The sequence below is a fragment of the Hylobates moloch genome, unplaced genomic scaffold, assembly GCF_009828535.3.
Source record: "Hylobates moloch isolate HMO894 unplaced genomic scaffold, HMol_V3 SCAFFOLD_18, whole genome shotgun sequence".
In the NCBI taxonomy this organism is placed as follows: domain Eukaryota; kingdom Metazoa; phylum Chordata; class Mammalia; order Primates; family Hylobatidae; genus Hylobates; species Hylobates moloch.
The window spans coordinates 58798165-58814756 of record NW_026652293.1 but is presented as its reverse complement, the minus strand read 5'-3'; the positions used below and the strand labels follow the sequence as shown (position 1 = coordinate 58814756).

Genomic DNA, 16592 nt, shown 5'->3' with positions numbered 1-16592 from the left:
GGTGTCTGCGTGGCCCTGCGAGGTCTCCAGCTCACAGCCCCATCCCCTGCAGGCCTCATCTACATCCTGCTCAAGCACATGGTGGACCGGCACAACCTCTACTTCGTCTACCTCCCAGCCAAGCTGGAGAAGGGGATCCACTTTGCCGCTGTGAACCAGGCCTTGGCAGCCCCCATCCTGTGCCTCTTCTGGCTCTACTTCTTTTCCTTCCTGCGCCTGGGTGAGCAGCCCTTCTGACCTGGGGCCAGCCCTTGGCCTCCCATCCCTGCATCCCCACCAGCCAGTCAGATCCCCCATTGCTTTCACAGCATCAGCTTGGCATCTAGTCAGAATGTGGTGCCCAGAATGAGGACTGGTTAGGTGTCCAATCAAAACATTATACCCAGAGTGAGGGGCTGGTTGGGTGTGGTGTTGACGGCCTAACTCCTAAGCTAGCCCGAGTGCAGGTGTAACCCTTGTGAAGGCCTGGTCAATTGTCCCATACATCCCTGGAGGGAAGATAGTGCATTTATCAGCTGTGCAGGGACTGAACCAGAGGAAATGGGGAAGCTGATCCAGATTTGCCCTTTGAGGCTGGTGGTTGGGCCCAGCTCCTTGTACCTCTTGGCATGGAAGAGGTGGGGACGTGGAGGGGAGAAAACTGACACTCCTGGGGGAAAGACAACGTCTGCCTCACTCAGACTGGGGGTGTGGGAGGGTCCATGCTACCTAGCCCAGGGCACTGGAGACTGGAGGGAACGGACCAGCAAGGAGGCTGGAGAATTGCCATTGACTTGGCATCCCAGTGCCTGAAATCCGACCAGGGATGATGCCAGCCATTCCGTGGGTCCCGCTGTGTGCTCCTGGCTGTGAAGACACCATCCTTGCTGCTGGAGTTGAGGGGTGGGGGGTCAGGCCTTACCTTTATTTTCTGCCTGAGGGAGAAGTCATGGGCAGTTTCCACACCAGGTGTGGCCCCTTCCTCAGCAGGGTGAGGGTAGGTGGTGGCCCCTCCCCGCCCACCCCAAGGCTAGCCACCCTCTATCCTCAGGTATGAAGGCCCCCGCCACTCTGTTCACCTTCCTGGTGGTGCTGCTCACCATCCTGGTCTGCCTGGCTCACACCTGCTTTGGATGCTTCAAGCACCTCAGCCCTCTGAACTACAAAGTAAAGGCCCCCGACCCCACTGCCCGGTCAAGCCCTGGGAGGCACAGATGGTGGGACGGGCTCGCTCTCAACCCCTCCCGCCCTTGTCCGTATCAACACAGCAGCAGCCTTCTCCAGATTCTGCTGCTCCGTGGGAAAGGCGTGGGTGGTTGGGTGCCATGTGTAGCTTCCCTTCCTCCCCTCATCCCTCCACTCCCCCACCCCATCCCGTCTCGGGCTGCCAGGGAGCTTGGTGCCAGCTGGTACTATTATTCCGGGTGTTAATAGTCTGTGTGTTTGGAGGGTGTTCGTTCACAGAGATCAGTTTTGTTTATCATTGCAAGTTTTTGCTGTTATCTGCAGACAGAAGAGCCTGCAAGTGACAAAGGAAGTGAGGCAGAGGCCCACATGCCCCCACCGTTCACAGTAAGCTGTGCCCCTCAGTCTCCGAGCTTGTCGCCCTTTTTGCTTTGGTTGTAACAGTCCCAACCAGATGGGCCCCGGCAAATGTGCTTTGATCATCTCTTGCTAAGATCACATGGCAGGCAGGTTTGTGAATTAATGGCAGAGAAGGAATCCCGGTCCCCCTGGGTATTTTAACCTGCACATTTGAAACTGTTGAGGAGATAGAGTCTTGTCTCCATTCATGGCCATCCCCCTTGGTTTCAGTTCCCTGCTCTCTTTACTTCTCTGCATATTTAATGCCTGGTGAGTTTGGGGCTTTAGTGAAGGCACATGCTAAGGCGCTAGGGTTTGACAACGGTTTGTCATCAACGATGCACCTGCCTGTGTGAGGTCCTCCACTAGGCTCCAAGAGGGTGTCAGACAGACTTCCCTTTGAATTCAAGAAATGAACATTGCACCTGCTTCAGAGGAAGACCCCGTAGTAGAGAGACACAGGGCTCCCTGCCTTCCTAGTTCTCTCTGCACGCAGCCTCCAGGGTCCTGCTCCTAGGGTGGGGCTGGGAAGGGAAAGCAGAGCCCCAGGGTTCCAGAGCTGTGGCCACCAGCCTTCCTGACAGCCGGGGCCAGAACAGAGCCGACCTCATCTGCAGGGTTCTTTCTGGTGGCTGCCTCCCAGGTGTCAGGCTCTCTTATCGGTGTCTGTCCTTGGACAAGTTCCAAAAGAGGGAGGGCCTCAGAAGGACTCATTACCCAGAGACACACCTGTGGCTATGCTGGCCAGGCAGGGAACACACAGGACAGGTGGATGATGTCAAGCCCTCACAGCCAGGGTCTCGGGAGGAGTATGGCAGGGCTCTTGCCTGGAGCCTGGGATTGGGAGGAAATGAGACTCACACATATGTTGAGCATCCCAGGGTCCCAGGCAGCGTTCTAAGCCCCCCTATATAGGTAGACTTGCTTCTTCTACAAAGTGAGAAATCCTCCTAGGATCCAGGGCCAGGAAGTTTAGTTTCCTCTGAGAAACTGCTCTCCTGTGCTTCCTTCTGTGATCATGAGAACTGTGTAACTGCTTTCTCTTTTGCCCTGGCTGCTAGGAAATTCCACAGGTAGCATATTTTAGGTCTTAATGTCCTAAATTGATGTTGCTATTTCTTCCTATGTCCTTTATGGCCACTGTCTATGTCCTGTTGAGAGGGCAGGAGGGGAGGGATGCAGTGTGGAATCTCATGCCTGCCCCAAGCCAAGCATGAATCCATTTGCTGACAGCCCTACGTGCCTCGGATTCTGAACGGCTTGGCCTCGGAGAGGACAGCACTGTCTCCGCAGCAGCAGCAGCAGCAGACCTATGGTGCCATCCACAACATCAGTGGGACTATCCCTGGACAGTGCTTGGTGCAGAGCGCCACGGGCAGTGTGGCTGCTGCCCCCCAGGAGGCCTGAGGCCGGGTGAGCTGCTGGCTGGGCCAGGCTCAGGGGAGCCTGTGGGGTGAGAAGACAGGTGAAGTGGCCTGACTCCCAAGTTCATGACTTCTTCCCATCTGTTTTAGGTCTCACTGCTCTGAAAAGACACAACCAGAATGGCCTGGGGCTCAGGCCCTTGGCTGAGTGGGAATGTGTTGGGACTGCCCAGCTGAGCCATCAGGTGCCCATCTTTTCTGGTCCCAGCAGTGGTGAGGGGAGCACAGGCAGGCCTCGACCCTCCCTTGCTCGCCCAGTTTCCTCTCCGGCACAAGCTTCCAGCTCTGCAGCTGGGGTGACATCCCCAGTGGTTTGTCGCCAAGACCATGTGGTGGACTTTTTGCCCCCCAAACTGATGAGTCCGGGAGAATATATGGAGAGAGAGAGATGTAACAAGGGGAAGGCCTCCTCCCTTCTGAGCACACACACAGCCGATAACCAAAGAGACGCTGCAGTCCAGGTCTGAGGTCCGGCTGGCGTCCAGCTCCTCCCCAGCCCGGCAGCCCCTCCAGGCTGCACCCAGGAGTGAGCTTTGGGGAGCAGGTTGGGAGGTGGCCAGTGCTCCTGCCAGCTGTGGACACATCTCTGTATCCCACTAGAGTTCTGTGGTTTTGTATCATGTTGTCAGGGACACTGGCTGGGCCAGGGTTACCCCATAGCAGGCAGGGACAGGGACCACTCATAATATGCCCATTGGACCAGTTAAGATCCAGCCTCTCCCACCTCTTCAGGGCTGAGTGCATGAGTCTGCACCTCCAGGCAGGCTCTGTGCAGTATTCACCACCCTCCGTCTGCTCCCTCCAAGGTGTGGGATGGGCAGTGCTCAGGGCCTCCTTGGAGCCAAAGGACAGCATGGTCGGCACAGAGGAAGGGGTACCTGGGCTGGGTGCAGGGCCATCCCATTGCCCTTGAGCTGTGGCTCTGGCAGGAAGGAGGGGCTGTCCCTCTTCTCCCTCCTGGGGATTCTGGGGAGTCCATGCAACTCAAGACTTCTCCCTGAGAAGCCTCCTCCCTGCTGCCTCCAGGGGGCACCAAGGCACAAGCCTGTGCAGTTGGGGCAGGACGGGGGTGCAGAAGAGCAGGTCCAGGCTCCTTCCAGCACAACTGGGCCGGGGCCTTGGCACCTCTGCAGGCCCTGCCTGTGCCTGTCTGCTGGCCTGGGCTTTCTGGGCCTTCTCACTCAGGGACCCTCTTGACGCTGACTTGCCCCCGCAGTGGCGGCCAGTGCTGCCTCTGCTCCAAGCTGCCCCTGCGCTGGGAGGGGTGGGGGCGGTGCCATTGGTCTGGTGCAGCCTAGCCCTGGCCAGTGGCCTCATCCCCAGCAGTCCTCCCATGCCTCTGCCAGCAAGGAGGGGCCGGCCAGCTCTGCTTGGACAGGGGGCCCCATGTGGGATGAGCGCATGCTCATGTCACTGGGTTCCAGCCGCTGTTAGAAGTCAAGTCATTTATCACCAAGGCCATGTTGCTTACCACATGGAGTTGGGGGTTGGGGAGTGAGCTTGGAGGGGTGAGGGGATGAGCGTGGGCTCCCAGCATGGGCAGGGGACGGAGGCAAACTCATTCCTCAGAAAAGGGGTATTTTCCCCAAGAAAAGCCTGGAGGGCACTTGTGGGGGAGGTGGGCTGGGGGAGAGGGGTGGGTCACTGCCGCTCCAGCAGGGACAGGAACTTGCGGATGTCCTGGGCGAGCAGCTCCGGCTCCTCCAAGGCCGCAAAGTGGCCCCCACGAACCATGTAGGAATAGGAGATGAGCTTTGGGTACTTGAACCTCACCCACTTTTCAGGCGCGTGCAGTAGCTCAGAAGGGAAGGCAGAGAAGCCAGTGGGCACGTAGACCTTCATCCTGGAAGTGAAAGAGCCAACAGAAGGGTGAGGCTGTGGCCCTGTGCCCCTCTGTCCTGCACAACAGGGGGTTCAAGCACCTGGGGGTGAGATCAGCTGGCCCACCCACAAGGAGCCATAAAGAAAAGCACAAATCCAGGGTCTCAACCGCCCTCCCCTAAGGGCCCTCTCTTTTCTGGAGGGCCACCCAGGCAGGGGCATGGGACAGCCTCTACATCCCCACCTTTGAGGGTCTCCATGTGAGACTTGGAAATCCCAGAACCATCAGTGCCACTCCAGACCAGCATCCTAGACTGGGGAGCGGTACTGAGGCTGCCCGGGAGCCAGGCATGTGGTCCCTCCATCAGGGCTTTCTCCAAACACCTCAACCTTTAGTGTTCCCATCCAAGGGCCGCTGGGGCTCAGCCAGGCTCACCGCTCATGCTTCTGGGTCATCCAGCCCTGTCCCAGGTTCTCCTTGTAGAAGCGCTGGGAGGAGACGATGGTTCCTGTTGTCCAGTAGAGCATGACGTTGGTCAGCAGGTCGTCCAGGGAGAACTTCCTGGGAACGCAGAACACAAAGCCCCACTCTCAGTGCCAGATGTAGTTGTGTGACAAAGGGCAGCCAGAAAGTCCTACAAATGCCAGGCCTTGCCCATGCGGCTTCCCTCCTCAGACCTCATGCAAGGTGTGTGGCATCCTCGTGTCACAGGCAGGCTGCACCCAGGGCACCAGACTGGAGTGCATGGATTTAGTTGAAGTGTCTCTTATCACCCCAAGGTCGTCCCCCCACCCACCTTGCCTCTACACACCTGTCCCCTCTCTCCTGCCACTGACCTCTCCTCCCTCCCCTCAACCCCTGCACCGTGAAACTGCTCAGGGCACCAGCTACTGTGGTGACCACATAGCAGGCAGCATGTTCTAAGCTCCTTACCTTCTTTTAATTCATGTTTTCCTCTCAACAGCCTATGGGACATAGGTACTATTATCTCCATTTTACTTATTAAGTGGAGAATCCAAACCTAGGCAGCTTGGGTCCAGGATGGACACTCCACAGCCCCCACCTGACCTTCCACTCTCCCCAGGGCAGGCGCTCCCAACCCTACCTTCCTCACTCAAACCCTGAATTTCTAGCAACAGCAGCAGGGAGCAGGGACAGAGATAAAGGGAACAGCCTTTTCAATGTGATTTTGGTGGCAAAATGAAAATTGGTCAATAAAAACTAGTTCCAGTACACACGTCACCTCTGTGAACTGGATTTCTGCAAGTTGGCCAAGTGCTTCCATCTCCCTTTCGGCTCTGCCCGCAGCTTGAAAACGACCACGACCACCATTTCCACCCTAGTGTGTTCCTATTCTTTCTGGAACACAGATCCGATCCTGTCTGCCTCCTGCTTAGGGCTTTGGTGCTCCCTGTAACCCGGGGCCAGAGCTGCAGGAGTGGCCTAGTGGGATAGTCTGGTGGGGCCTCACATCTGGCTCCAGGTATCCGTGTGCAAGGAGCAGGCCAGACCCCTTGCCAAGGTGGTCCTGCAGGAGCTCCATCGACCCCTGTGTCCTGCTGAATGTAGGGCAGGGGAAACAGATCCCAGACGAAGGCCCTGCTGAGGCTCTTGGAGGAGGCGAGGACCTGCCTGCAGGAATGAGTTTGCTTGTGATCTGGCCCCAGTGTACCTGCTTCAGCCTCTGGACAAGCCACCCTTTCCAAGCACCCTTTCCTTGCGTTTTTATTGCTTTTCTCTTTGCCTAAATTTCTCTCCTCCATCCAGCAAACTCCTACTCATCCTCCAAGGCCCAAATCAGATACATTCTCCTGGTCATTTCCCCTCTCTGCCACTTAGACAAAGAGAATCCTCCTCCCACTGGACTCTCACAGTCCTTTGCGCATTCATTCAGCATCTATGTGCTGGGCTCTCCCACTGTTCACCCGGCATTGTTCTAGGTGATGGGGCTAAAGCATGGCCAAGACAGAGTCCCTACCCCCAAGGCAGGATTCAGTCTCATTTTACTGTCTTTCCCATCCCCAGCACTATCTGGTCCTCTGTGTGTCACTGAAGGAATAAAGGGATGGGCCCTGGAAAGGGTGGGTCACAGCTGACCTTGGTAAAGCCTGAGTCAGGCCACAGAGCTGGGAGTCAGGCATGTAGAGGATACAGCCTCTAAGGCTCTGAGAGACGTAACAGCCTCCTGTCTTTCTGCGACCACACTCCTGGAACACGCAGTCATGTGACCTGATGCCAGGCTCTCCAGGGAATCAGGAGGAAAAGCCCAGATGCTCTTGACAATAACGTGGTGCCTGCTGCCCTGTGGGCTCCCTAATCCCTAGAGGGGCCTGTTCAGCAAAAGGAGCACAAGCAGGTGAGCCTGCCTCCTAGTCCTGACCGTGCACTGTGAGGCTGGGAACAACTCACCAGGCCGCCTCACCCAAAAAATGCAGCTACGTTGGTCACGGGTTGAGGATTCGTAAGAAAGCCAACAATAGAATTTGCTGAGTGCCCCATGCAGAGCAACCAGACAAGGGGATGAAGAGGGTGAGGAGGTTGGCTGCTGGGACCAGGGTCATGACTGCAGGGACAAACCAGGGCCTCACCTTTCCAGGCCTCCATCCTCCAGGTATCGGAATTCCGTATTGGTCCAGGTGGAAAACTTCTCTAGAATATAGGCAGCCAGACCCACAGGAGAGTCATTCAGAGCAGAGCCTGGCGGGGAGCAGGGAGCAAGGGAGAGACTCAGGCCTGGGGGCCAGAGAGCTGGAGCTTCAGGTGTGATGTGTGGCACTGGCCGCAGAGGGCGGGGATGTGGGCAGGAAGCCACGTTCGAGCACAGGCCTGCCTTAACTCCTGGGTGCTCACATGCCTCGCTTCCTTAACTCTGCCTCGGTATCCTCATCTGATAAACAGGGACGATACCTTCCCACTCTCTCCCGGGGCCTCGCACACTGCCTGCTCAGCTTCCTTCAAACTGAAGGGCCTATGCCCCTGCATTTGGTGGGGTCCCAATGAGAAGTGCTGTTTTTAAAAAGGTGGGGTTTTTCAGTCTATGTGCTCTGATTCATGAAAAATGAGAAGCCACCTAAAAAAGTCTAAAATAGGGGATCAGTTACAAATAAATATTGATATACTCATAAGGCAAAATACTGTACAGTCACTAAAAATGGCTGGAACAGGCTGGGGGCATTGGCTCATGCCTGTAATCCCAGCCCTTTGGGAGGCCGAGGCAGGTGGATCACCTGAGGTAAGGAGTTCAAGACTATCCTGGCTAACATGGTGAAACCCCATCTCTATTAAAAATACAAAAAAATTAGCTGGGCATGGTGGTGCATGCCTGTAATCCCAGCTACTTGGGAGGCTGAGGCAGGAGAATTGCTTGAACCCGGGAGGTGGAGGTTGCAGTGAGCCGAGATCGTGCCACTGCACTCTAGCCTGGGCAACAGAGCAAGACTCCGTTTCAAAAAACAAAAAAAACAAAAAGGCTGGGACAGGCCGGGTGTGGTGGCTCACACCTGTAATCCCAGCACTTTAGGAGGCCGAGGCGGGTGGATCACCTGAGGTCAGGAGTTCAAGACCAGCCTGGCCAACACGGTAAAACCCCCGTCTCTACTAAAAATACAAAACATTAGCTGGGCATGGTGGCAGGTGCCTATAATCCCAGCTACTTGGGAGGCTGAGGCAGGAGAATTGCTGGAACCCGGGAGGCGGAGGTTGCAGTGAGCCGAGATCGCACCACTGCACTCTAGCCTGGGCAACAGAGTGAGACTTGGTCTCGGGGGAAAAACAAAAAACAAAAAACAAACTGGAACAACGGCATAGATGAATCTCACAAACATGATATTGAGCAAAAGAAGCCAGACTCAAGGGTACATACTCTGTGATTCTATTCATAGAAGGACTTAAACAGGCACAACCAAAACCATCTCAGTCAGAGGTCAGAGCATGGTACCTGGGAGAGAACCCCGAGGGGCATCTGGAGTGTTGGGGCCGTGTTGGTGATATGGACGTACTTCACTTGTGAAAATTCTCACCAAAATGTTCACAAGTTCTTTTGAAGGAGAGGGGATGTGGGGAGGGAGAAGAGGTTATACCAGATTGTCTTTAATGTTTTGTACTTTTTGCATTTTTAAGCTTTTTGACAATGAACATGTACTTTATAATCAGAGAAAAATGCTGATTTTATAAAGTGCCAATATTATGATTATGAGCTGCCTCGTGTGTGTGGGCATGGGATTGCCATGAAAACTATGAATAACTTCAAAATGGGGAAGACAATTCCTGGGTGTCTTCTGGACAAGATCTAGGGAGTTACCTAGCAGATCTTCCGGACTGACGTGATGCTACAGGGGTCCCATCTTTCCTTGTCATTGAGCTACTTTACAGTTCTGTGAATTGTAGAGAACTGAGGGTAATGCGAATGACTCTCATTCATAGAGGCAAATGAATTTTGTCCCATGGAGATTTAATTGATACTACTCTGTGGATGTTGACAAATTTTGTGTCTGTTAGCAAATTAATTTCAGTGTTCTTGTCTTTGAATTGTTTCTTTTCAAAATTTTACTGGTTCCTTTATAAATTTACCTTTTTGAAAAAGTATTGCCCTTTAACAGGACCCTGGTGGCCGACGTGGTTGCTGGGCCCTCCCTCACTGCCTGGGGACCTCTTCCCCAAGGCCCCAGGGCCTCTCCCCTCTCCCCTGCAGCCCCAGAGCTGCCCACTCCCAGGATTCCTCCTACCTCACCCCCTCCATCCCTCTGCTTCTCAGTGTAGGATATAGACTCAGGGGTGGGAGATCAGGGGTGAAAAGCCCCTATGAATACTGACTCGGCTAAACAGAGTTGCTAAATTGGCCTGGGAATCTGCTGAGGGTCCATCCTCTTGATTCTATGGGAAAATGCAGTTTAAAGATCTAAAGAGCTGGGAGGTCCTTACAAGAGGCTTCCTTCTGTGGGCAGCGTTGGGGTGGGGTGGGGAGGTTACCCCGCGGGTGTCTCCCCACCCCAGTGGAGCCGGCAGTGGGCGAGGACCCCTGAGCACACTCACCCACAGTGTCGGGCTTGGTGCACTGGATGTGCATGTAGCCGCTCTCCCTCATCAGGCTGTAGAAGACCTTCTCCTTGACGGGGTACAGCAGCTCCACATCCCTCTCAGTGAGGCCAAGAAACCTCCCAAAGCGCCGTCCCAGGAGGAGGGTCAGGGTGGAGAAGTTGTTTAAAATCAAAGCCATGTTCAAGTGCAGGCCTTTCACGTGGCTGAAGGCAGAGAGAGGGGCCGGGGTGAGGCTGGGCTGGTGTCATGGAGAGGGGGAGAGGAGAGATGGCGGAGGAACAGGCCTCAGGGCTGAGGAGCGAGCACAGAGCCAGCCTCTTTCAGCACCGGCCTCACTGGGGAGACCAGGGGAGTTGGAGGAGGGAGGTTGGGGGGGAAAAATACAGTTTCTGGGGAGTTCTGCTCAGGGCTGTCCCAGAGCTTGGTCCAGCGGAGAGGTCTAATGCCTGACCTTCCCCTCCTATCACAGGCCTTCTCTGCCTGGGAACCTGGCCCAGAGCTGCAACCCTGGGTTACAGACAGGAGAATCCAAGTCAACAGGCCTCAGGCACTGCTGAGTGACAGGTCACACTCCCTCCTCTCCCCTGGGGGGGCCTTGGCCCACCTTGCACAGAGGTCCACATCTTAGAGGACACACACACACACACACACACACACACCACCCCGACAGTGACCTCACCTGGGCACCAGCTGGGCCATATTAGTGCAGATCAGGGACCCCCAGTCCCCTCCTTGAATGTAGAATTCCTGGAAGCCCAGCCGCAGCATCAGCTTGTAAAAGATCCTGGCGGTGGCCAACGAGTTGAACCCTGGCGGTGATGGGGAAAGGCATGGAGTCACAGGCAGTCACAGGAGTCATTGGGCCCTCTGAGTGTTCTGTGAAATTTCTCAGGCCCGCCCACCCCCACGTGGAGGTGAGAAAAGCTCACAGAGGCAAGAAGGGGTGGCATCTCCAGCCCCGGAGGGCGGTGTGTCTGGGGCCGGCCTCTCAGGCCCCTCCTTTCCCAGCTTCCTCGGGCCAACTCCCTGCTCAACCCCCCCCGGAAGGAGAGCCTGGTGGGAACACCTGGCCCACCCTTGGCGAGGACGGGGCAGTTATGGAGCCTCTAGCAGCCCCGTACCCTTCTTGGAGGATGCCTCTGAGAAGCCATAGCCAGGGATGGAAGGGCAGATGACTTCAAAAACGTGCTCATCGCTCAGGCCATGGTTCTTGGGGTCAGTCAGGAGTGGGATGATCTTATAAAACTCGTAGAAAGAGCCAGGCCAGCCGTGTACCATCAGCAAGGGCTTCGGGGTGCGGCCTGCGGGCAGCTGGGGGGGCTTCACGTGGATGAAGTGGATGTCCAGCCCTGGGGGGACAGAGCACAGTCAGGGTGGAGGGAGAGAGAAGACCCTGCGCGGTCAGGCTCTGGCACCCCCCAGAGCCTGGATATTGAGTCCTGCCACCCTTAGTGCCCCCGCCCCCCACCATGGTATTGACAGTAATAATGGCTGACACTGGTTTCACACTCACACTGCGCTCCAGGTGCACAGATGTCCTCACTCAGCCTTCACAACCTCCCTGCAAGGGAGCTACGATTATTGCCTCCCAGTTTCCTTAGAGGTGCCCCCGACAGCTGGGCCAGGTCTGTACAGCCACTGCTGGGTTTCCAGGGCTCAGGACAGCTCCTGGCTCACAGCAGGCCTCCGTAAATACTTGTTCAATAATTTAAAATCTGGAGGGTAGGGAGAAAGCCCCACGCATCCAGCAATACAGGATTAATCAAGTATAGTTTGACAGTATACTGGAGTCCAATACAGTCATCTAAACTGACAGGGTAGATGTATATTTATTTAACATAGAAAATAGATCAGAAGATGTTGCTGGGAGGTAAAAGCAAATGATCAAGTCATATCCATTGTGTGACCCAGTTTTTGTAAAAAGTCATCTATGCTTATACTGTAGTTATACCATGTATTGGTGAATTTTAAAAGTCTGGGAGGATAAACTCCAAGAATGTAAAAAGCAGATCTCCCTGAGCAGTAGATTCCAGTGCTTTTAATTTCTCTTTGAGTTTTATGTACTTTCCAATTTTTCTACAATGAACAGGTATTAAATGCATAACTTTTTTCATACAATTGACAAAATGTTACCTTTTTCTGATTACCAAATGACATTTTCTTTAAAGTGGAGGATTTTTGGGCCTGGTATGGTGGCTCACGCCTGTAATCCCAGCACTTTGGGAGGCTGAGGCGGGTGGATCACCTAAGGTCAGGAGCTCGAGACCAGCCTGGCCAACATGGTGAAACCCCGTCTCTACTAAAAATACAAAAAAATTACCCGGGCATGGTGGCAGGCGCCTGCAATTCCAGCTACTCGGGAGGCTGAGGCAAGAGAATCGCTTGAACTTGGGAAGCAGATGTTGCACTGAGCCGAGATCACACCACCACACTCCAGCCTGGGCAACAGAGCAAGACTCCATCTCAAAAAATTAAAATAAAATAAAGTGGAAGTTTTTTTTTTTTTTAAGTGCAATGATGGAAACATCATCATAGCCAAGGGCAGGTGAACGGATTCTAGTCTCCTCTGGACTGACTTGGGGCCTCTGCATATCAAAAGAAGGCAGCCCCTTCCCAGGCCAGTGCCCTGGACAGCACCTGGGGCCTTACGGCATTCACAGTGAGGGCGGCTGCCATGCCTGGAACCCTCTGCCACCAGGGCTAGTGCAGTCAGCATGGTCTAGCTAATGTTCTCTTGTTAATATATTATACAAATAATACATGTTTACTGTAGAAAACTTAGAAAACACAGATAAGCCCAAGGGGGAAGACTCACATGTAATCCCACTCTCTAAAGAAAATATGATGTTGTCTGTCTAAACTTTATTTTGGAACAGTTTTAGATTGCTGAAAAACTGCAGAGTGTCCAGAAAACTCCCATATACCTCACACCCACCGGGTTTCCTCCATTGTTAATATTTTATGTTAGCATGGTACATTTATTACAATTAATGAACCAGACTGAGATATTATTAACTATAAAGTCCATAGTCTGATTTCCTTAGTGTTTACACTTTTTATTATACGGCGAGAACACTTAATACGGGTCCTACCCTTTTAACAGATTTGTAAGTGCCCAACACTGACGGTGCTCTGCTGTACAGCCCATCTCTAGGATGTATTCGGCTGGCAGGACTCAAACTTTACACAGCAACGATCAGCAACGCCGTTTCCCCTATTCCCCAGCCCCTGACAACCACCCTTCTACTCTCTGCTTCTGCTGAGTTTGACTATTTCAGATTCCTCCTATAGGTGGAATCATGCGGTATTTGTCCTGTCCCTGGCTTATTTCACTTAGCATTATTTCCTCAGAGTTTATTCATGTTGTCACACGTTGCAGGATTTCCTTTTTTTTTTCTTCTTTTAGAGATGAGGTCTCACTGTGTTGCCCAGGCAGAAGTGCAGTGGCACAATCACGGCTCACTGCAGCCTCAACCTCCCGGGCTCAAGCGATCCTCCCACCTCAGCTTCTCAAGTAGCTGGGACTACAGGTGGGCAACACCATGTCTAGCCTATTTTTGTTATTTTTTTTGTAGAGAAGGGGTCTCGCTATGTTGCCCAGGCTGGTCTCAAACTCCTGGGCTCAAGCCATCCTCCCATCTTGGCTTCTCAAAGTGTTGGGATTACTGGTGTGAGCCACCACACCCGGCCAGGATTTTCTCCTTTTTAAAACCTGGATAATACTGGTATCTACACACAACAAAATATTAGCCAGTTTTCCTTAGTTTTTCCCCTAATGTCCATTTTCTGTTCCAGGATCCCAGCCGGGACTCACACGCCACTGAGCAGTCATGTCTCTTTAGACCCTTCTTGGCTGTGACAGTTCAAGCTTTTTAAAAAGACTTAGAGAACATAACTTTTAACAAAAAGAGAACCATACATACATTCTATTTTAGAATCTTTTTTTGTTTTTACTTAACAATGTATCCTGGGTGTCCTTCTATGTTGCCACATTTACTCCTATTCTAAAGTTTATTTTAGTAGGTGATCTTATCTCCCTTGGAACATACTGCATGATGTGAGATTCTTTTTAATTCAAATTCTACCACATTGTTATTTGAGTTTTAAATTAGAGAAAAAATACACATCCATGCTTGTGGATGCACAGGCTCTCCCAGGACGCACGAGTAAAACACAGCTGCCTCTGGCCAGCACAGGGGCAAGAAGGAGCTGCTTCTCACTATATTCCCTTCTGTGCTTTTTCCGTTTTAAATATTTGAATTTTTTTTTTTTTTTTTGAGACGGAGTCTTGCTCTTTTGCCCAGGCAGGAGTGCAGTGGTGCTATCTTGGCTCACTGCAAGCTCCACCTCCCAGGTTCACGCCATTCTCCTGCCCCAGCTTCTCGAGTAGCTGGGACTACAGGCGCCCACCACCACGCCCAGCTAATTTTTTGTATTTTTAGTAGAGACAGGGTTTCACTGTGTTAGCCAGGATGGTCTCGATCTCCTGATCTCGTGATCCGCCCGCCTCAGCCTCCCAAAGTGCCGGGATGACAGGCGTGAGCCACCGCGCCTGGCCTAAATATTTGAATTTAAAAAATTAAGACTTTTAAAAAATGGAGCCAGAGTCACGCTAAGTTGCCCAGGCCAGCCTCAAATCCCTGGCTTCCTCCTGCCTCAGCCTCCCAAAGTGTTGGGATTACAGGCATGAGCCACCAAGCCTGGTCAAGACAATTTTTTTTTTTTTTTTTTTTGAGATGGAGTTTCGCTCTTGTTGCCGAGGCTGGGGTGCAATGGTACGATCTCAGCTCCATGCAATCTCTGTCTCCCTGGTTCAAGCTATTCTCCTGCCTCAGCATCCTGAGTAGCTGGGACTACAGGTGTGCACCACTACACCCGGCTAATTTTCGTATTTTTAGTAGAGACGGGGTTTCACCAGGTTGGCCAGGTTGGTCTAGAACTCCAGTCGTCAGGTGATCTGGCTGCCTTGGCCTCCCAAAGTGCTGAGATTACAGGTGTGAGCCACCACACCCAGCAAGACATTTTTAAAAAGCCCATAGCTCATAGTTTGCCTCATGGGTCCCTGTTTCCCTTTGTGGGAGGAAATACTGTTCTGACTTTCCCTATAGGTCCGTGGCATCTACAGGATGCTCCATGACAGGGCTGCTGGGTTAGCATCCCAGAGCTGAGGAGGGCTCAGGATGGCAGTGCTGGGCTTGGAGGGGATGAGGAGAGGGGGTGGGGTATTGGGTGCCAGGGCCAAGGGTAAAGGAAAAAGGGACAGGCAGGTGGAGACCTGGTGCCCCAGGCAGTTCCCTTCTCCCTGGATGTGATGGGGTTGGGCTTACCCAGAGGTCTCTGATGCCCTTGTAAGCTCTCAGACTCTGAGGACAGCGCCTGGTCGCCTGCGGTGGGAGGCCCAAGATGTGGGATAGGTCTGAAAGCTCAGGATAGAATGAGGAGAGAAGTGGCAGGGACAGGGAGGCTGAACAGCGAGGCCAGTGTGGATGAGGACAGAACACTGGGGTGGGGGTTGGAGGCTGGGCTGTGAGCAGCCAGCAGTGCAGGGGTCAGTGCAGTGACAGAGAGGACCCTGAAAAGGTCCACTGTGAGAGAGAAGAGGGAGGAGGACTTGGACCAACCCCAGCCTGGGGGCCCAGGACAAGATTCTGGGAGATATTGAAGGTTTGCTGGGCCCACAGACCAGAGGCTGCCCGTTCAGCGCTGTTGGGGATGGGCAGAGAATGCAAGAACCCAGGCCCAGCGGAGGGACTCCAAACCGCAAGGACCAAGGCCAAGAACAGGCCTCCAGCCCCGGGCAGGGTGCCAGAACCACACATGGGTAAGTCCACGATGAATTCAATGCTGGAAACTGGCTCCTTTGGAGCCGTTGTACCTGAGGGAGCTTTTGTACCGTAAACACCCAATGTCAGCCGGGTGTCGTGGCTCACACCTGTAATCCTGATACTTTGGGAGGCCAAGGTGGGAGAATTGCATGAGCCCAGGAGTTTGCGATCAGCCTGGGTGACATGGTGAGACCTTGTCTCTACTAAAAATGTAAAAAAAAAAAAAAGGCCTGGCGCAGTGGCTCACACCTGTAATCCCAGCACTTTGGGAGGCTGAGGCAGGTGGATCACGAGGTCAGGCGATCAAGACCATCCTGGCTAACATGGTGAAACCCCGTCTCTACTAAAAATACAAAAAATTAGCTGGGCATGGCTGTGGGCGCCTGTAGTCCCAGCTACTCAGGAGGCTGAGGCAGGAGAATGGCGTGAACCCGGGAGGCGGAGCTTGCAGTGAGCCGAGATCGCGCCACTGCACTCCAGCCTGGGTGACAGAGCGAGACTCCGTCCCAAGAAAAAAAAAAAAAAGCCTAGTGTGGTGGTGCATCCCTGTGGTCCCAGCTACTTGGCAGGCTGAGGTGGGAGGATCACTTGAGCTCAGGAGGTTGAGGCTGCAGTGAACTGTGATCACACCACTGCACTCCAGCCTGGGTGCCAGAGTGAGACCCTGTCTCTAAAACAAACCCAGTCGCATGAGGAACCCTGAAAGGGTCCAGTGGGGTAAGGCTGGCAGCTGCCAGGATGGAAAGGGCCCTTTACTGCCTCCTGCCTCTGGGCCTTTGAACATGCTGTTCCCCTTTCTTGGACCATCTTCCCCACACACCTGGCAAAGTCCCACTCATTTCAGCTTAGATGCCACCTCCTCCAGGAAGCCTTCCCTCACATTCAAAGGAAGATTGTGGGGCTCATGAAGCTCCCAGAGCC

At 53.6% G+C, this 16592-nt stretch overlaps 2 protein-coding genes across 3 annotated transcripts in view; one reads left to right on the top strand and one right to left on the bottom strand.

Annotated features, from left to right (window-relative positions):
- The window catches only part of TMEM63A (transmembrane protein 63A), a 36652-nt gene extending 32770 nt beyond the window's left edge, over nucleotides 1-3882 (top strand). The window contains exons 20-24 of one of the 2 annotated variants that reach the window (XM_058430912.1): nucleotides 53-220; nucleotides 1031-1146; nucleotides 1489-1551; nucleotides 2797-2976; nucleotides 3078-3882. In XM_058430912.1, coding sequence (XP_058286895.1) covers nucleotides 53-220; nucleotides 1031-1146; nucleotides 1489-1551; nucleotides 2797-2970 — 521 coding nt within the window. In that variant the 3' untranslated portion in view covers nucleotides 2971-2976; nucleotides 3078-3882. Of the gene's footprint in view, nucleotides 1-52; nucleotides 221-1030; nucleotides 1552-2796; nucleotides 2977-3077 lie in introns of those variants that run through there. The other variant, XM_032137225.2, reaches the window with a different exon arrangement.
- A 375-nt stretch (nucleotides 3883-4257) lies between these two features.
- EPHX1 (epoxide hydrolase 1) overlaps nucleotides 4258-16592 on the bottom strand; it is a 36389-nt gene continuing 24054 nt past the window's right edge. Inside the window, exons 4-9 of the mRNA XM_032137228.3 lie at nucleotides 10968-11195; nucleotides 10526-10655; nucleotides 9841-10049; nucleotides 7398-7506; nucleotides 5245-5370; nucleotides 4258-4830 (exon numbers count right to left, since the gene is read on the bottom strand). Of these exons, the coding sequence (XP_031993119.1) occupies nucleotides 4629-4830; nucleotides 5245-5370; nucleotides 7398-7506; nucleotides 9841-10049; nucleotides 10526-10655; nucleotides 10968-11195 (1004 nt within the window). The 3' untranslated portion in view covers nucleotides 4258-4628. The remainder of the gene's footprint in view (nucleotides 4831-5244; nucleotides 5371-7397; nucleotides 7507-9840; nucleotides 10050-10525; nucleotides 10656-10967; nucleotides 11196-16592) is intronic.